The sequence below is a fragment of the Melospiza georgiana genome, chromosome 11 (genome assembly GCF_028018845.1).
Source record: "Melospiza georgiana isolate bMelGeo1 chromosome 11, bMelGeo1.pri, whole genome shotgun sequence".
Classification (NCBI taxonomy): Eukaryota; Metazoa; Chordata; class Aves; order Passeriformes; family Passerellidae; genus Melospiza; species Melospiza georgiana.
This window is the reverse complement of record NC_080440.1, coordinates 15,452,094-15,472,580: the sequence shown is the minus strand read 5'-3', so window position 1 is coordinate 15,472,580 and position 20,487 is coordinate 15,452,094. Positions and strand designations below refer to the sequence as shown.

Below are 20,487 nucleotides of genomic sequence, written 5' to 3'. Positions count from 1 at the left end.
ACAAACGGTCACAAATCTGAAATTACAGAGAGTGAAAGCTGAAGGAGCAGGGAGAATAACAACAAAGTCACTCTGGAATTTTTGTCTTGTGACAGGAAATCGATGGCCAGGCACTGCTGCTGCTGACCCTGCCCACTGTTCAGGAGTGCATGGACTTGAAGCTTGGACCAGCTATTAAACTCTGCCATCACATTGAGAGGGTCAAACTTGCCTTCTACCAGCAGTTTGCAAACTGAGGAGCAGCCAAGTTGAAGTGGACCTTTGAAGCACAACTACAAAACCATGCTCCTTCTTCTCTAGCAAGTAAAGCCAAATGAACTTAAACTGAGGCCCTGGTGACCTAAAAGTGTGTGTCAGCCTCAATTTTTTCTATTTCAACAGAAGGAAGACAACATCTGGAGCAAAATGCCAATGCAAACACAGGGGCTACTCTACCAGCTGCCAGCTTGGGAACACAATAGTCTCTTGCTCTATGGTTCCCTTTTTTTAATGTATTTTTTAATGATGACAGAAAAGTCTCCTCTTGTGGGAAATGACATTTCAATAGTTCTGTTGGCACGGAACTTTAAAAGGAGAAACGGATCCTGTTTACGTTCGCATGTAGGCTGCCAGAAATAACCTTTCTGTTCCTGATGTTTCACAGAATCCCCTGCCCTCCCTGTGGATGAACACTTGCTTTACCACAGCACTGACTTTGGAATGTGTTCTTTGCACATTCGTGTGTTAATGTTGAGATTTTTAATGAATTTGTTCATTGTTAGGACAACAATGTGGCCACAGGGTTCTGAATGTACAGTATAGCAAGAGTGTGGTTCCTTTTGAAGTTTTTGTTTGTTTATTTTGGTTTGTTTATTTTGGTTGTTGGTTTTGCTTTTGTTTTTACTACCTCTGTAGCCTGAACAGTAGAAGTGATGAACTAAAAAGGGAGGGAACTGCTCTTTCTGGACACGTGGTCCGTGGCTGCACAGCAGTCTGGCTTCTGTGGGCATGTCCAGAGTGCAAACCAATGTCAGCTTCTGTTCCAAAGCTTTAGCTGAAACTTCTGTAGGCATAACCTGGATGTTTCCTTTTTTCAGATGTCAGAATGAATTATTTTGCACTTCTCTTACAGGCAGGCTATAGGACATAAGGAAGGAAAGAGAAAGTGCCTCTGCATTTTCTATATTTGGGTTGTCAGATTTTTATTTTTTTTCTTTATTGTATGAAGTTATTTCCTTTTTCTTCAAGCAAACAATTGGGCCATGTACATAGAGCCTGTCAGCAGACTTTTGCTTTGCTACCTGAACATCTATTTAGAGAATACACTAAGGAAACTGCAATCAATAGGGGACTGCAACATAGCTCTGCCAGTGTTTGCATTCTGGAAACTCTTATGAGCTTGACTTTGTATTTTTAACTATCTACAGATGCTCAGGATGAGACATGATGAAAATTTGGTGAGTTGGCAAGGGATTTGTGTGCTTTTATTACAGAAAAGGAAAAGGACCAGTGGGGCATCTTAGTTCCATCAGTAGACTCACAGTAGGATGAACTGCTGATTTTAATTTTCCATGGTAATAAAACCCAATCAGCCACTTGCTGTAGGCCAGTGCTTTACACTTGGAGTAGCAGGGCTTATGTTACTTTCCATTAAAGGTGTGGGGAAACTCACATCAGGCTCAAGATCTGCATCACATCAGTGCTGAGTTTCAGCTGGCTTGCATTCATTCACTCTGCCTGTTCTCAGAGTGTTTGTGTTTGGAGGAGCACAGGCAGGAGCTGGATGTGTGCAGCTCTGCTCCTTTATGTCCTGTTCAAATCCATCTGCAGGAAGCTCCTGGCCCATGAATGCGTGTGAGTTAGGAAGGTGCTTGCTGCAGGAATGGCTTTAGGAAGGATGCAGTTATTGGGTTCTGATGAACAGGGATGACTCTGCTTAAATGGAATGATTGGAGTGTCCCTTCGGCCCAGTGTGACTGCCCATTCCAAAGCTGTGAGCTGCAGGATTCAGCAGGATGTGCTCTGTAGGCTGAGAGCTGAGTTGGCACAGCCTGTGATTTCACCTGCCCCCTTGGTGCTGAGGGGGAGCTGCCTCCAGTGAAAAGCAGAGCTCAGTAACTGGGGCTGGTTGCTTTTGCCCCTAGAGTAACTGCCTAGTCAAGGTAGAACTATTCACACAATTCTTAAAATCAGATTTTTTTTTTTTTCATTCCAGAATCAAAATGTCAGATTATTTAAAAGCTGAATATTGCTGAGGGAGGGCAGTGTGTAGCTAGGACAATTTTTCTCCCATATTGTAAGCAGAGTGTGAAGACACAATTAAATTGAAATCAAAGTGTCCCTTTTTCCTCCTTACACCAGATATGTGGCCAATAAATGGATGATTTGGCTCTTCATATTGTGCTTAGATCATTTGCCTGTACACCAGTCCCTTAGGACAAACTCATTCATAAGCCATTAGGCTTGAAAAAATTTCTAAAGAAACACTGCTGCTTTGCTGTCAGCAACTTGTCTTGAGAAATTTGACCAGCAGAGAGCTTCTGGGCTGCAAGGTGATGCTTTTGGGTCAGTGCAGTAGAATTCCCAGAGTTCTGTTGTCCTGGTGCCCAGCAGGATTGCCCTGCATAGCCAGGAGATGTTGCTTCCACCTTTCCCCATGGACAGATAGATGTCTTTTTAAGTAGCTGTCAGGAGAGAACAGAGCTGAACCTGTTAACCTGGTGCCTGGGGTTTTAAATACAAATGTCATACTCCTTTTCTCAGTAAATAAAGCAGTCAGCAGTTTCAGCCCTTAGTGGGATGCTCACTGGTCACCTTTGGCATGTTTTATAGGCTGGATTTTTCTGCCTTGTTTTGGGAGGCACTGACAGTCTGGTCCCAATGGGATCTATTTTTGTTGAGATTTTCAAAAGGGATGTTTTCATTATTTGTGAAATGTTTTTATGCTGCACACGGGTACTGTACACTCTGTTTCCTGGAAAAAAATGCACTCTGTTTTATTGCTGGATTTAAAAGGGATAATTGGGGCTTTATCTTGATGGATGGTGTTTCTACTTGACTCTGTTTCAAGTTCCTCTTTCTCTGTGCGTGGCAGATGACACAACTGCACTTACTTGTTCATCTTACTCCAGTATGACTTGAAATGAGCTCACGTGCTGCTTTAGTCACTCTTTCTTCAAAACTGGATTTTGGTGGCTGAATCTTGGATTTGGGTGAGAGCAATGTTTCACCATCAGAAATCACTGGGACTGCAGTCATTTAGGGTTCGGGGGTTTGTGCTGTCCTCTAGCACATAATTCACCACACAGTACAACAAAGCTGGAGTCCAGGAAAAGGCACTGATGTCTTAACAAATGCCTCCAGTACAAGAAAATGAACTCTCCACTGAGCCTTGTGTACTGTTAATATGGCTGGGAACAGGAGTTTACCCTTGGCTTGACCCACTGAGGGTTTCTTGCTTGTCATGTTTTCATATGCATTGTGCAGTGTTGGGTTTGCACAATGCACCTTTAGAAACCTGGTGGTGCCACTTTGGCTGGGCTAAGCTCAGCCTTGTTAGGCAGGAGGATTTTGCTGGGTCACTGTTGTGTGCTTTCTGCACCAACTCAAGGATTCTGTAACAGAGAAGTATTTGACCTCCAAAAATGCCACAGAGGTTTAATGTGGTAGAATTATTCCCAAAGCACAAGCAGCTTGCAGTCCATCCTAAACTGAAAGCAGTCCTTCCAGGCAAGGAGAGGTACAGCACTGATCTTTGTGAATGAAGATTACTTTTTTCCTATCTCTAAACATTTCTGAAAGTTCCTTTTGAGGAATTAAATAAAAGGCAGATTAATTTCTGTATTGTATAGAACCCCAGGAGTGTTTGCAGTCTCTCCTGGGGTTAATGGAAACAGTACATACAGAGTTTGGGAGTGGTTTTAAAGATTACATTCTCTGTCACAACTTTTAGCAGTATTTTGTTGTTTTAGGATTTGCTAGTGTTTGTTCTTTATTCCAGTGATGCTTTAAAGGAGGGAAGGAGTATTTAGCTGCTAGGTCCACAGAAGTGTAAATATATTTACAGGCAATTGGACTGAGCACTCCATTCTTCTGTATGAAGTACAAGCCTTGGTACTTTGTTGGCAGAAAGCCCAGTGGCTTGTGAGATTTTTGAATGTAATGGAATAGGCTTCAAAACTATCGAGCTCGAGTTGGAGACTGGATGGATACCTTTGGACCAAATCTGTTGTTACTAAATGAAGTAGCCTTACCAGAAAGCCAAAAATATGATCCTGTACAAAGCTACTCCTTAACCAGTCCTGTCACAAAGTGTCAGCCTGGTTACTGCCTACTGTGAGCTCAGAGTACCTAAAAGTAACTAAGCACAAAGACATAGGCTGGGTCAGGAGACCTCAGATGTAGGATGAAGGCTCCCTTACAAGGGATTGTGTGCTGACCCCTTGTTTCAGAGTGCTGCTGCCCTTCCCCAAACTTGCATGTAGCCTTGTTTTCAAAGGCAGCCTTTTGGGTGAAGGATTGGGACCACCAGAGACAAGAAGCCTCTTTTATTGTTGTAAAACCAAAATACCAATCTGTATCAAACACAACAAAAATGAGTTAAGGTTAGTGACACTTTGTCTCCGTGGCCATTTTGGTGGTATCTGTTCTGAAATGCACCAGACATGCAAGTGGACAAAGTTGCTCAGTCCAGGTGCCCAGGCAGCAGTGTTTGGCCCAGCTTTAAGCCATGGAAGTGAGCAGATGTGTGCTGACAGGGCTCCAGGGCTGTGGGTCTGAGTGACTTTGCACAAACAATGGCACCCCTGGCCTGGCACAGACCAGGGGGAGCAGCCCTGGGGCTCGGGGACAGCACTGAACTCTGGGCACAAAGGAATTGTCACCCACTCTGAAAGTTGTTGAGCACCAGTTTCCAAGAAACCTCAAGGCAAAACAAACAAAAAGAATCTGGAGGTGTCATGTTTCTCCTCTCCTTTTTAATTTCTTTTTTTTTTTATTATTTCTGTTTAAAATAAATTTTAAATAATCTCTATAGACAATCAGAGGTCTTCTAGGAATCTCTACCCAAAAGGGTGCCAGCTCCACACCTGTGGGCCTCTTTCTTATACTAACTCATTGGAACTGATGCACTTTTCCTGTATTTTGCCTTTTTTAATTAGCTGCTTGTTCTTAAACAAAGATTTAAATGCATCTTGTGTTGTGTCCCTTCTGCTTGTTTTATCTTTCTTTATCTTTTAAAAGAAAAAAAAAAAATATATGCAGTGAGACTGAAGTACTACATGGAAGAGAAACATGCACAAGAAAATATGCCTATTAAGTCCCACCATTGTTTGAGCAGGTGTAACAATTTAATCAGAGGATTTTTTTAAAAAATATTTTGGATGGATATTTTACTTGTTTTGTCTGTAAATAGTGTACAAAAGTTTGTGTTATATGACAGTTTTAAGTGGTTGTAAGAAAATTAAAAAATATACTTAAACTGTTACTGATGGCTTTGGTATTAATATCATAAATACTGCTGCTGACCATGAGCAATTTTCCATCTTGGAAAACTGTGGAAAGTTGTCTGGAATGTTCCATTGCTTGCATAAAAGGTGAATGCAAACCACATAAATACCACTTGGAGAGGCTTCATGCTGATTGGGTTTATTCAGTCCCCTCAAATGGAGGAGTCCTCTTTATCAAAGCTTCTTCTAAGGTAACAGGTTTTGTTTCACAGGATGCTGAATCCAATTAATATACAGGAGCTGAGGACAGGACCTACAAATTGGAGTAATTTTCTTTTATTGCCTTCTTCAAACATTGGAAGATGCTTGATACAATCCACTGCAAACCTTGCAGATGCTGCAGCCTCTGGATGGTTTTGTAAAGGTTAGTTGGCTACCCCAGCAAGCTGAAATTTTAAAACAGGCTGGTTTTGCTTCCTCTGAATAACATGAGATGTTTCAGAAAACTTTGCCTTGCAAAGTTCTTGTTTCCTTACTTGGCATTCCAACAGATTGTACTCAGCACTTGTTTCTTGGCTGCACTTCAGTTACCTTGAGCTGATTTTACACTGGCTGCAGAAAATGCATAGGAGTGGGATGAAACTGATTTGCTTAACACTGTCTTTAGACCTCTATAAATAAGCAGGATTTAACATAAATCTTCTACTTGCCTTCCCAGAGCACTGTCTGCTTGAGAGAAATCTGAAGGCTTGTGAATAGTACATAGCAGGAGGCAGTGATTTGTCTGCCACAGGTTTCAGAAGGGCTTATAGGAGTCATGATGCAATGAAACCCTTGAAGAGGCATTTTGGGGGAATGATCTGGTTTAAAGCATGGAATATGGAGTAACATGAGGCATAAGCCCTTTGAGTTATGTTTCCAGATTCATGTCTGAAATATAGATTTTGTGTGTAAATAGCATTAGGTAAATCTTTAACCAGTATTGGGGTTAAGGTCAGGTACGTGTGTGGGATGACTGATGTTCAGCAGCAGCTGTGAAAGCTAAAAACCACCCTGGGCCACAAGCAAATAGGTCAAGTCCAGGTTGCAAATGCAGTGCTTGATGGGTGTTACCACTGTGTGCAAGGGGGAGAAAAAGTAACCTGCTTTGGTCTGTGTCTTTTCTGTTAGGTAACTTTGCTTTCCTGAGCTCTTGCTTTTGGCAGCTCAGAGCAGAAGAGTGTTGACCTGGGGCCAGAGGCACTGGACAGAGCATTTTGGCTGTGTACTCTCTAGGTTAGAGACCTGAGAGCATTTCTTTTTCTAGCTGCAACTTCCAGACATTTATGACACAGCCTAAAAAGCAGAAAAATCACTGTTATGTGCCAATAATACTCTTTGGCATCACCTGCCAGGAAGGACAGTCACGTAGGTAGGTTTGTGATGTAGACACAACAAATGTTATTTAAAGAACTAAATTTAAATTCATGTGCTTGGCTTTGCTTTCTGATAGACTTAAACATGTGCTTTCTGGGTCATATTTATAAGTGAATTCATATTAAGACAGGGATTTTAAATTATTTAAAGAAATTAAAGAAATTGTGTAAGAAAACAATACAATGCAACATGACCTGGGTTGATCCTGCACTAAAAATAAGAGCTGAAACTTGATGCAGTTGTGGCTGGTGATGATGAAGACGGGTACAGCACAACGGGGCCAGTCGAGGCTTGCTGGCCAACAGGTCCAGTTTGTCAGTTTTCCAAATGAAAGTGCCGACATGTTTTGTTTAACCCATTGGGCCGGGAGTTGACCTTTACAAAGGATGAAACATTTTTGCTAAAGAACCCAGGTCATACTTTCCTCTTGCAAGGGCGATAGCAGCCTTGCCTGACCCTGTGCGGTCTGGGCTAAGCAAAGCCTCCGGTGCTGTGCTTCTTACCCGGGGATTCCTCGGGGCTGTGCCGCGGCTTGGAAAAGGGGGGGACGCTGGAGCCGGACAGTGTGTGCATGCTGGAGCCGGTGTTTGGATGCTGGAGCCGGACGGTGTGTGCATGCTGGAGCCGGTGTTTGGATGCTGAAGCCGGACGGTGTGTGGATGCTGGAGCCAGACAGCGTTTGGCAGCTGCCCGTAGCACCCGCTCGTCTGCAGCGCCCCTCAGCCGGCTCTGCCCCAGCGCGGCGGCTGAACCCCCTGCTCCGGGGGCCGGTCCGTGTCAGGGCCGAGGGGCGGTGCGGTGACGCGGCGGGGCGGGCAGGGGCGGTGCCGGGGCGGTGCGGGCCGGCAGCGGGGCGGGCAGGCAGCGCAGGCAGCGGGGCGGAGCGGCAGCGGGGCCGGCACGGCCGCCATGCGCCGCTGAGGGCGCCGGCCGGGCCTCGCCATGGGGGCGCCGCCGCCCAACGGCAGCCTCGGCCTCACCGCCGGCACCCCGCGGCCCGCAGGGGCGCCGGGGCCCGGGGACCGCGGCTGCGAGAACGGCGCCCTCATGGACAGATTCGGCATCTTCCTGCAGGGGCTCCTGGGCGTCGTGGCCTTCAGCACCCTCATGCGTGAGTGGCGGGGCCTCGGCCTCCGGCCTGGCGAGGAGCGAGGAGCGGCCCGAGGACGGGTCGGGCTTGGTAGCGGTGCCGCGGCCGCGCTGCCCCGAGGCCGTCCCGGGAAGGGCCCGGCTGTCCCGGGCTCCCGGCCGGGCAGGGCTCGGAAGGGCCGCGGCGGCCTCGGGGGCGCAGCCGCGGGCGGCGCTTTGTGGGTGCCGGGTGAGCCGGAGCGGGGAGGCCTCAGAGGCGGTGGCTCAGGTCCTTTCGCTTTCTTAAACTTGCCTTCCCAATGCTCGTACCCGTGCTGGTGGAATTGATTGGGTGGGTGTGTGTTCTGCTTGGGATCCTGCCAGCAGGAGGAGGCGGTGTGTGCGGAACCGCTCGGGTTTGGGATGTACACAAGTCACGGGTTTGGCTGATCAGGTTTGCTGCAGGTGCACCTTCCCTGTCATGTCACCGGCAATAAGCCACGCTTGTTTCGGTGCTGCCTCGCTTCCTTGGAGGGCCGTTCCTGGGAGCTGGAGCAGCCCCAGAGCTGTGTGGCAGCTGGCAGAGCTCAGCTGGCGGGCAGCGCTCCTGACACTGCTCTCTGGTTGTGGGGGAAAGGCAAGGAAGGTCTGGTGGCTCTGCCCTGTGGGAGGGAGTCACAGCGATGTGAAACAATTCTGGGGGATTGTCTCTGTGCCGTGTCTAGTTAGTATCCTTTGAGTGAAGGAGTGGAAAAGAAGCTCGGTGTCATTGCTCAGCTGACTGTGACCTTGCTGGTAGCAAAAAATGGGAGAGGAAAAAGAGAACATCAGGGACATGTTTTACAGTTTGATCTAAAGACTAAGATCCTGTTTACATTAGAATTGCCCTGATGCCTTTTCGTGCTGCTGTCATACCATTATGGTTAACTCAGACATTTGCTACCACGTTATATTTGCATGCCTTGGTGTCTTAGTTGCTATTGACAATTACATTGCTCTTCCAAAAGCTATGTGTGTAGCTGTCACCCTGTGGCTGAAGGGCAGCAGGAATCAGCAGTGTAGCATTTGGTCAGTGACAGCAGCCTCATAATTAGAAGTTTTAGCAGTTTCTAAACAGAAGTACCTCTGTGTAATAAGGTGATGAGTACACAGTGTTGGTTTTAGATTTAAGGCATACAAATAGGTAACTTTTATGGATTTGGCATAAACAGATGAAGAACTATAGATGTTAGTTGTCAGGATGGTATTTTTTTTTTAGAAACAGTATCTTTATGCATACTGCAGTAACACTGGACTAAGTGATGACAAGAAAAAGCACCTATAAAAAGTAGGGAGTAGAAAAATGAAAACCTTGTTATTTGAAATGAAATATGAAAACCTTGGCTGCACTTTCTGACTTGGGTTAGGAGCTGTTAAACCATGAACTGGGAGGAGACTGTTGATGCAGTTGTGGCAGAGGGGAGTGGAAGGCAGCCAGTCCTCACAGTTATTGGGGAGAAAGGAGTCTGTGTCCAAAGCAGACTAGAGCAAAAACATAGTAACTTATCATTCTTAAAAGTGCATATATTCAAAAACAGGACAGGTTTGTTTGTCCCAGCTTTGCCCCAGTATTTTGTGCCTCTCCCTGAGCAGGAAGAGAAGCTGGTGGGCCTGTTACACTGGTACAAGTCTCTCTCTCTGTTAGGGGCTGTTTTGTGCAAAAATTCTGTTTGTCTGATTGCTATTTCTGCATGCTTCTATTCACTAGCATCATAAAGTCACCCCAGGACACCTTTTTAAGTAATATCCAAAACACCTAGTGTGTTGTTCCAAACCCTTTAAAGTTTCCTCAGCAAACAGGGCTTTTTGTGGCAGGTAAGAAGTGACAGAAAAGCAGGAACTTGTGGCTGAGCATGGAGGGAGAGCTCAGCAAACATCTGGGCACCTGCACAGCTGTTCCTGGCGAGGCTGCTGGAGCTGCATCACAGCACTGCTTGCATCTGAGCTGGAGTAGCTCTGGTCCTCAAGCTGTCTGGCACAGAGGGAGGAACAAGTGGCTGTAGGCAGGGGCTGATTCAGATTTGTGACTGCAGCCAGGCCCCTTTGGAACAGCAGTAATTCTCTGTGTGCAGCTGTAGCATTTCTCCACTCTTGCCTTACTGGTCTGGTATTTAAATTTAATAAGGAGGAAGTCACTTGTCTTTTGTCTTCTTTTTTTTTCTTTTTGAAAGGAAGCACTAGAAGGAGATGTTCTAATATTTCAGTTGTGATTAATGGTACTGAGCCCTCTGTAGTAAAAGAAATTAAAGTAGTGGCACCAGAGATACATTGCACAATTGGTCTTTATGCATAGAAACTGTCTTTCTTTGAAAAATATTTGATTTGACATGTAAAGAATGAGAAATTTTGGTAAGTGGCTGAATCAAAGGCTGACCCAGATGTGCCCTTTTCTAGACAAATTTTACCATGCTTGCATTCAGTGGAAAAAAGAAAATATTTTTAAATGTAGGCTGTAAGAGAAGGACCTTTTCTGTGCCTCACTGCTGGATGTTCATCTACAAAGAACTGAAGGGCTGTTCTGAAAGCAAAATTGTTTAAGATCTGACGCTGCAGTGTGCCACCTTTTTGTTCATGCCCCTGTTCAGTTGCTGTAAAGCTGTGCTGTCAGCTGACCTGCCAATAATATCATTCAAACTTCAGATTTGAAGGGCTAAAATGTGTTAAGTTTTTATTTTGTGGAAGATGTGGTGGCTCTCTGCCAGGGAGAGTGTGGGAGCTGCCCTGCTGTGTCTGTCTTGTGAAGCTGGTGGGAAATGCTTTTAGCCCAGGCACATTGCAGCCTACCTGTGTGTTCCCACTGCCAAATGGGCAAACCAACAAGTGACAGGAGTGCTGAATTTCTCACTTTGAGCTGACAAAATGTTCATTTGATATTAATTCCTAGGTTTCCTTTACCTTGACTCCCTGTTCTGACACGCAGGGCATGAGGATCAGTTTCACCACTCACCCCACCTTGCCATTTAAATGAATGACTTCCTTCTAGGTTTTTCCAGATTCAGATATAACCTGTCCCAACCCCTAACCTTTTTCTTGTGGAAGGTGCTTCTAGTGATCATCTATCTCGAGTTACTATGGGAGCTCCCCCATCTCCCTTTAAAAGAGATGAAGTTTGCATGTGGTTTTTATTGTTTTAAGTTAAGGCCACACAAATTCACTCCTTAGTCTCTCTGAATCCAGATTGTACCCTGCTGTTCTTGATGTGAAGCATGTGCAGGGAGGTCCTTTTCTGATGTCTGAACCAGCAGTGAATTTACTTCATACTATCAGAGCCCACCTGTTGTGTTTAATTAGTGTGAATTAATTTTACTGCTCAGCTGTGAGGCTAAAGATGTGTGAAACAGTTTCACCCAGATGCTACAGAGGTTCCAGTACAGGAAAAGCTGAACTGAAGTTGGGTGTGACAACTTCTGTTGGGTCTCTCCTGACCACAGGCTCTCACTCCCTGTCCAAGGGAACTAACTGATGAAAATCCACCTCATTTTGGCAATTCTGCTTGGACTGGCAGCCCTCTTGGACTCTGCTCAGTGACTCTCAACCCTGTTTGCCTGATGGTTTGAAGTGTATTGCTTGGTTTTGTTCTTGTTCCTCCTGCCTTACATATGGGTTTGTTTTTCACCCTGGTTTGTTTGAGCCAAGGCACTTCATAACAGGAAGTCTTAATGAGCTTCCCTTGATGGAAGAAATGCATGTTTATGCTATAGGTCACTAAGCCAAAGATATTTTTTTCAAAGTTTGCTGCTGTCATATTTGTATCTTATTTCACAGGATCTTGATTTAAAAGGACAGCTTTGCTCCTGGGGTGTTTGAGGTTCCTTGGTGCAATATTTGGGTTTATTTCCTGATGCCACAAAGCAGGTTTTAAATACTTTAGTACAATACCATGTTCTGTCTGTAATTACAAGCACCTTCTGAACATTGTGTAGTTGGGCTTTCAGGGGTAGTGCATGATAAGAGAGGGATGTTAGCACAGTGTTACATGTGTGACATTAGATGGAGGTTTAAATAACTCCATTTTTATTACCCAAACCTGGGAAAGGCATGGGGAGAAAGCCACTGCCCATCCCCTTACCCTGGCTGACAAACTGTTTAAAGTAGTTTATTTGCTAAGCTTGTTTGCCAGAAGATTGGTACCTTATCACAGTGTGGCAGTGTTTGTTCTGGGCTACTTAGGAATGGCTGAGAAATCAGATGTGAGTTGTATGATGAATTATTGAAAGAGAGGAGTCAGTTGGTTCTCTGTAGGTAGAAGGTTTGTGTCTGTCTGTGAGGAAAATACAAATATGCTGTAAAGGAGACCAGAGTGTGGGAGTCTGTTCCCTTTTTGTGGCCTTGCTAGAGTTTGTGTCTGCACTCAGGCTGAGAAGGGTTTACACAAGTGGGATGATTGGGTACAGGTGCAGTGAATAACCCAGTAGGTGGGTTTGCTGTTGAGTCACAGATGAACAAAAAGAAACCATTCCAATAAAAGATACTCTGTATATATTGTTTGGTGCTCTCTTTGCTTACAGTACCTTAAAGGAAATACCTGAAAAACTGCATCCTTAATGCCAGTGAACTTTACAGCAGGGTTTTCCAACTTAGAAAACTGTCCAAGGAGAAAGAATGCTTTCTCACATAATAAGCTATCTTAGTAGGTAATTTAGTAGAATTTGAAATGCCTTAGCAAAAATGTGCTTTTCAGAGGAATTATTTCATATTTACGTGAAGGTAAAGGAGTAATTTTATGGGAATAATTTTCTGGGGAGAAGGAATTAAAGGTAATTCCAGTTGCCTTTAAGAAAAAAGCATAAAATAAGCTAATGGATACAAAAGGTCTAAACCATATGATTTAGTTGTTTTCTATAGCAATTTTCTTTCTGCTTGAGCAGGCTTAGAAAATATGAAAATTTGATAGCCTGTAACATCAGCAGTGGAATACAGACCTCTAAGTAACAGCAACTAGCTTATTATGCGTGGCATTTCCTGAGATGCTGGGCAGTGGCCTGCTAGCTTTATTAATAAAAGCATTTCTTCACAAGATTAAATATTATTCTGACTTGCTAATACTGCATCCTTGAATGTATTTGCTCTGAGTGATGCAGTTCATGTTCACATGAATTCCTGAGCACCCCTCAGCAGGGTCCTTTTTGTGTCCGGTTTTAAAACTTGTCTCCAAAGTGTCAAATCACAAATGGGAGCTTTTCTAATTGTGAAAATGCGAACAGCATTGTGCTTGCACTCTGCAGGCACAGTGCAAAACACACTTTATTCATTCTCCCAGAGCTCTCACAAGTGCAGGCTCCTTGTGGCTTCTTGGGGCCTTTTGGGTCACTGTGACCCCGAGATTGGTCAAAGTCTCTTTTCCCAGCCCGGCGCTTGAAGAATGAATTGGAGCTCTTCAGTTCTCAGTCTCAGGGTTGTTTATGGTGTCTTATCTATAAAAAAATTTTCCTCCTGCCCTGCCGAGGTGCATCCAGCAGGACAGTTCCAGGCACTCTGCCTGCCCCCAGGGCAGTGTTATGTCTTTATACCAAAAGGACATATACAACGTTTACAGTTACTTTTCAATACCCATCACCTATGTTAGACACTGAGCTTCTACTCTAAACCAATCTGTAAGTGCCACCATCACAGCAGAAGATGGAGGCCAAGAAGAAGAAGGAGAAGGGCTGGACGTGCCCAGTTCCTTCCATCTTGCCTCCTGATCCCCCATACCACAAACCCTAAAATCTACTTTTCCACCTTGTGATAACTTCACTAATATTCTACCTAAACTGTTGTGGCCTGCTGATCTTCGTATAAGGTTGGTAATTTGCTCCACGGGTCATAATCAAACCCACAGGTGTTTTGGGCTCCATGCCAGGGCTTCTGAGCCCCCTGGCAGGGTCCTGGCCGTCCTGGACAGTCAGAGCGATGTTCTGGGTTCCCACAGTGGCTTTCCAGGTAAATGCAGAGCTGGCATTGCGGTGTGTGCTTGCAGTGAGTCGAAGGAGCTCTCTGGGGTACCGCAGCAGCGGGGCTGGATCCCTGTGCAGGTGAAGGAGCACCGGCAAGATGTGCTGTTGCACTGTGCTAGAAGGCGAGGCTCGGGAGAGCATTATTTTTCAGACGTAGGAGGTGCCCGAAGCTCCCCGGGAGCGGCGGGGTCGGGGCAGGACCCTGGAGAGCTCCGGGCCGGGGCCGCGCCCGCCCCTCCCTGCCCGGAGCCGGCGCCGCTGCCCCTGAGGCGCCGCGCGCGGGGCTCGGCCCGGCCCGGGCTGGGCTGGGCCTGCTCCTCCCGCCGGGCGCGGCCGGGCAGCGAACGCGGGCTGAAATAAATGTGTGTGTTACTCTCTAACTCCTTCGGGCCCCTACCGCGGCTGTTAGTGACGATCGGTATCGCAGGGCTGCTGTTGGGAAGGTTAAGTGTCTGCTTGTAGCTGCAGGACTTGGAAAAGCCCTGTGAGGTCACTTTGGTCAGGGCCAAGGAAATTGTGCCTTACAATGATCCAGTGTTTCCCTGTCCCCAGATGGTGAGGTATCGCTTGCAGCCATGGAGCATTGCTGCTGCTTGTTTGCTTTAAATAAATCATCAGCCCTTCCCGTGCCTCTGTGACATCCCGAGCCCTGTTTGAGACAAATAGGAGAGATGCACTATGAGCTGCAGCAGAAGAAAGAAATCCAACCCTGGCTGAATTAGCAAAGTAAATTACTTTCTTTTGCCATGCTAATATCATATTACTATTTAACATATGAAAAATCTATGTGGAATAAATTCTGTCCGTTGTAAACTCTCCAGAAAAAGGCACATCTTGCTGACAAGTTTCATGCTTTCCCTATTTCAATAATAGGGTTGGAAACTGATCCTTTTTAAGTGAAGGAATTAACCTGTTTTTTTATTAAAACTGCTTTCAAGATGTCCAATTCTTAGTTGCCATAGATTGTAATAGCACTTTATTGGCCCTCATGTCCTGATCATGGCAGGTCATTAATGTTTTAGTGTCACTAACTATCCTTGAAATACCATAGTGGTAAAAGTTAAGGAAAATAAGGCACCAATTTAGACAAATAATCTGCAATCTCTAAGTCTCTCTTCATTAGGTCTGATGCCCTACTTTGTCTTGCTGACTCAAAGTGTTACATTTTCTTATTACTCAGCTGATTGCTGGATGTAGTTGTAGGCCCCATAATAAGATTGTTCCAAGTATAATTACACATGTCATTCACATTATGAAATGTTTAGGAAAAAGGATAAGTTAAGTTGACATTTGTAAACTATTAAAATGATAAATTATCTAGGAACTCTGAAGCTGTGTTTAATTAGGATGAACTTCTGGACTGTTAGCTAGAGTGGTGTTTAACTGTAAAGTGCATAGTGATTGTCTCCTGACTGGTGTTTTATAATTAAATCTGTAAGGAGCTGATTTGTACAGACACACAGGCTGCAGTTTTGCATTCTGTGGTGATATTAATTTCATGGTTAATGAAGTTTGCATTCTTAAAGTGATATTTAACAAGGTCTTATCTGTGTGGATTTTGTTGATGAAGTGAAAAATCAGGTCTGCTTCCTCATGCCTGCTGGTAGGAAATGCTTTGCATTCTCAAAGATTTCTTGATCTCAGCAAAATTTATTCCCTGTGAAACTCAGTTTGTTAAATCTGTGGCAGACTGAACACAAGCTCAGAGCTTGCATGAGTCTGCCTTTGCAGGCAGCGTGGTGTGGGCATGAGGTTTTAGGGTTTAGTCAGGGATAACTAAACCTGTTCACAGTGATGGTCGTGATACTGAAGACCTGTTTTTCTGCCACTTACCCTGAATCACACATTTTATGTATATTTGTTGTCATAACCTCATACATATGTTGTCATGTGCAAGGAAGGTTGAGAATGAAAATGAGCTAAAATGGATTTACAGTTCAGATTCCTCAGAGCTCACTGAACTTTGAAGAGTTCAAAGTTCAGATTCATAATTCAAGGTGTGAGGTATTTTACAGACGTGCAAGCTACAGCAGGGGAAGTCATGTCAAGGAAGTTAGTAAACTTGGTTTTTTCTGGGTTTTGTGATGTTTTTTCCTCTAAATGTTGCACTTTTTTAATAATAAACAAACTTGGGTTTGTAATTTGGTACGTTTTGATATGGTTTTGGTCATTTTATCTTCTGTCACGTTTTTGGCTACCCCAGGTAACGTATGTTGGCTTGCCAGAGAGGAGAGGAGAGCTGTGCCACAGCTCCTTGTTTCCCTGGTGATGGGACAGCACCAAGCTCAGGAGCAGCTGGTCTGGGAGCTGCAGAGTGCTCCGAAGGTGGAAATTGTGACCAGGAGTTTATTTGGGTGCTGCTGCTGTTGGAGAGGTTTCTCCATTGCTCCACTGACCCTGTGAAAGGGAAGAACCCATGGAAGTAAATACAAGTAAGGTTCACCACAGCAATCTTGGACAGTCTAGGCAGTCCCTTGAAAAAAGTTCTTTACTTACAGAAACAACCTTTGCTTGCTTTTGCTTGTTTCACTGTGATAATTTTTTTTTCTGTTTCTCAAAAATGCAGGATTTTTCCGTGGAACAAAAATTACTTTTAAATTACAAGCAGCTATTCACAACTACCAGCATATATCCTCTGTCTCTCATAATTTCTGAAGATACTATGCTCTAAAATTTTAATTCCATTTTAGAATAATTGCGTTTGCTTCCTTCCTGGTACTTGAGAAGCTGCTATTCAATATCTTTCAGCACATCTTCCTTGCTTTGAGGCAGGTGATGTGACTAACAGCCTACATTATTTTATATACATAGGACTTAAATGCTTTCTTTGGAAGGTAATTGTAAGGTTAGAAGATGAAATAGTCTAAGGAGCTTTAAAATTATTGGGGAGAAGTCCCACCCTCCTCCATCTAATCTTAAAACTTGAGTTACTTATGGTAATATGTTTTCAGTGCTGGCATTGGGTTTTGATGTAGTTAAGGAGTAAGAAGCCTTTTGCAGGTGGAAATCATTACATTATTTCATCCTGATTTCAGAAATTTAATTTATGGAGTGTATACCTAGTTGTTAGATACATTATATCAAAGAAGTCTGCATAATTGGCCTCTGACTCTCATGGTATTTGATCATGTGTAAAGAGAATATATGAGAGTAGGTTGTGTATCTTTTGTTCTTTGTAAAACAATTGGTGTTGTATGAAATGTCTGTCTTGCAATTCAATGCTCTGGTGGTTCCAGCCTAGAAAGACTGAATCTGGTAAGCAAAGCTCTTTAGAATTCAAATGGCCTCTGAACATACAGTTTACATCTACCTTTGACCCCATTGATTTAACATATTTGCTGTGTTACCATTTTTCACAAAGTTTTTACAGTTTTCCTTTTACATCTTTTTTGTATCTGAACTTACATTTCAGGTTTGCTTTTCTGCTTTTAAAACTGTTACAGTTTCTGCCTTGCTTGATATTTAATGAATGGTGATTGAGTTTGGAGCTGTGCTGTGGCAGCTCTGCCTGTTCCCAAGAGCTGATTTAAAGCAAGCAGCTTGAATGACTTTAAGTTCATTGATACCTGTTGTCATCCTAATAATGTTCAGAAAGCTTCATGTATTATTGAGTGATCTTGTGAATGCTGGACGTGAAAATGGTGTTGTGAATCGTAAATTGCTGCTTAGTGCACATTAATATGGATTGATTCTATTTGTCTTGTACTAAATAATTCATGTTTCCCAAATGGTTCTGATTTCTAACAGAGAAAAAAATCCACTTGAACACAGCAGACTGTATTTTTCAGTCTTCACTGGGTGCTTGCATAGCACGACAGGAATGGCACAGCTGTTTTTCTAGCAACCTTGCTCTTTCATTGGCAGTTGTTTAATGATACCTGCTTCAGAATATAAAAGTGTTTGCAGGAGGGATCTCTATCAACCTTCCAATGCCAATCTCACAGGCATTTTCACAGGAAGCTTAGATTTGCTTTGCTTTAACTATCTCATACCTGTTGAAGAAACAGAATAGCAAATGCCTCTCTCTTTCTGAAAGTGCTAGGAAACTGATTTATTATGATTTTCAAGCAGAGCACACCTTGACCCAACAGGGCTGTGTATGCTAAATGCAAAGAAAACAAATGCCTGTCTCTTAAGACTGAATCGTGGCTTTTAACTTTATTATTTGGATAAATATTTCCTAAGCTACTTGTGCTGTTTACCTTAGAGTTCTTAAAGCAGTTACTTGCATCCCTTTATTTTTAGTATTGCCATGGCTTTTGGGAGCTGAGGGCTGCATGCTTCTGTTTACAGGGTGTGTTGTAGATGCATTTTATGATTTCTAAAGTGCTCTTCTCTCTGGGGAGACAGCAAATAGGTTAGTAATCAAAAGTGAGAAGTTGTGTGCAATTCTCCCTCTGCTAAGTCAGTTTAGTTGTTTTAAAAGTAAGCTTTACCTTTAAGAAAAAGGAAAAAAGCCCCATGCCAGTGGCTATTGATGTGGTGTGTCTGGGCTGCTGGCTCTGCTAAGATGTATTTGTTTCCTTTATTGACAGCCAAGTTAATGCATCTGTCATGTGCTACCAGGGTGCACGAGATCAGTCTTGCTGAAATTGTCTTAGGCTGAATTGTGTGCAGGTGATATGATTTATTTGTGTCTCCCAAAGCCAATCTATACAAGCTAAGGATTTAGGGAAAAGTTTTGAAGCCTAAAGTGCATACATGGTAGGGGAAAAAAAAAACTCACCAGCCTCATGTAATGCATTTGGCTGCCTTTCCTGAAGCAGCAGAATCATCTGATTCATTCCAAAGCTCAGACTGCAGTATTTAGGATTATTTTCCTGATAATGATTTGTCCTCTCCTCCCCTGCACTGTGAAGGGGATCTTTACTTTGTGATAGCCATTTCCTGCAGAATGACTATAAAGTTTTAGTTCTCACTAAACCTTTGAAGGGATGAAATTTACAGGCAGGTTTTTAGCTGGCTGTGGAAGCAGGTAGGAAGTAAATGCTTTTACACAGGCAACTTTCAGTTACTGTATTTCACCAGCATTTATCTAGCAAGCACTTCTGCCCATTTGATAAACAATGTGAACTCCAGTGCTGGCACCTTGTTTTCAGTCATCTCATGTCATCTGTGTTGAGACAAAGGAGCCCAGGTCATGAGATAGCTGGGCTTGATGGATGCTTGGCACTGCTGTGTTTAACTTTGCAGTAAAACAGAGCCCCTTGTTCTCTGCTCTGACAGAAGTTCCAGTCAGGCTCACAAAGGTTTTGCTGCCTTATCACAACATTACTGTCACTGCTGGCAGTGGAACAGAGGCTGAGATAAGATCTGTGCTTTGCAGGTACCTCGTGGCTGTCCAGGCACTGCATCTTTGCTGTGACGTGGCCCTGAATAACCAACTGGCTGGGTCATTAAACTTTATTGTGTCCAGCTTTCTGTAAAGTTTCTCCCTGGGTGACCTCCTTTAATGGACCAGTTCTTAATTACACTACAGAATCATTAAGGCCAAGGGCACAGTGGAATTAAGGAAGGGGTTGGGTTCTTGCATGGCTAATGCTGTTTTCTCTCTTACAGAAGTTTGAAAAATCCTTTTTGGTGGCAGCAAAGCTAGGGGCTCATGCACTTCCTAGTATGTCAGTCTAATACTGACTAGAACAAAATTTTCCCTTGAGTGAGTTATTCCATAACTTTTTTCATCATGAAGAAACCATGGTTCCTGGTTTGTATCTGTAATGCAGCAATATCACTGGAAATCAGTTCTAATCCAATCTAATTTCTGCTTTAGTATCAAGGATGTCCCAAGTGTGGAGAAGTCTGCATCCTTAAGCAAAAATATTGTGTAGAATTCTGGGGCTCTTATGCAGGGAAATAAGCAGCAGGCTTAGGTGTCCTGCATTTGAGCATGTAGCTGATGGGACTGAGGAATAGAAGGAAGAATTTGCAGTAGGGCAAAAATTGAGTTGCCAAGAGCATAGTGCATTTTGGGGCTGGAGAAATGAGCAGCACACGAAAAACACTGATTCTTTTGGTGTTTTTTTGCAATCACATTTGTTACCTCTTTTAAAACAGATGCAGACAGAATTCTTTTTTTTTAACTCTGAGTGGGGGAGATGCTGAGCTCACAAGTGTCACAAAAGCTTTTGGCAATTGAGTGATGCATGGTTTACACACCTATATATCTTTTGTAAAGCATCACTGTAGCCTGTTCTCATTGGACATGTTGTTTCTTGCACAGTTAATTCTAAAACGAAAAATTCTATTTGGGGGAAATCTTTTATGCAATCTCATGTAATTATTTATTCTCACTGTGCTGCTACCAAGAAAATAGTGGGAAAGAGACAAAGTGAAATGGCAAGACAAGCCTCTTAAAGCCTTCGCTTTAATAGTAAAGGGAGGTAAGTACAAATTAATAAAAAAGATCACAAATAATATGAAATTCATTGGTAGTTGTCATTCCATAGTCATGTGAATTTTCAGGACTTACTAGTGTGCATATGCTTGTAGAACAGGCATGGTTCCACTGTTGTGGGAGAAGTGTTGATACTACCAAGCAGAGCAGTGTTTTTCAAAGTCTTCCCAAATAGAATTTAAAAAATAAAAATCTGGTCTGTGTATGT

At 43.6% G+C, this 20,487-nt stretch overlaps 2 protein-coding genes across 3 annotated transcripts in view; both read left to right on the top strand.

Moving 5' to 3' along the window:
- Positions 1 to 5,463, top strand: part of SFMBT1 (Scm like with four mbt domains 1) — an 82,888-nt gene extending 77,425 nt beyond the window's left edge. For both annotated transcript variants that reach the window (XM_058031984.1, XM_058031983.1), the window contains one exon: positions 96 to 5,463. In XM_058031984.1, the coding sequence (XP_057887967.1) occupies positions 96 to 236 (141 nt within the window). In that variant the 3' untranslated portion in view covers positions 237 to 5,463. The remainder of the gene's footprint in view (positions 1 to 95) is intronic.
- A 2,321-nt stretch (positions 5,464 to 7,784) lies between these two features.
- STIMATE (STIM activating enhancer) overlaps positions 7,785 to 20,487 on the top strand; it is a 34,704-nt gene continuing 22,001 nt past the window's right edge. Inside the window, exon 1 of the mRNA XM_058032017.1 lies at positions 7,785 to 7,953. Coding sequence (XP_057888000.1) covers positions 7,785 to 7,953 — 169 coding nt within the window. The remainder of the gene's footprint in view (positions 7,954 to 20,487) is intronic.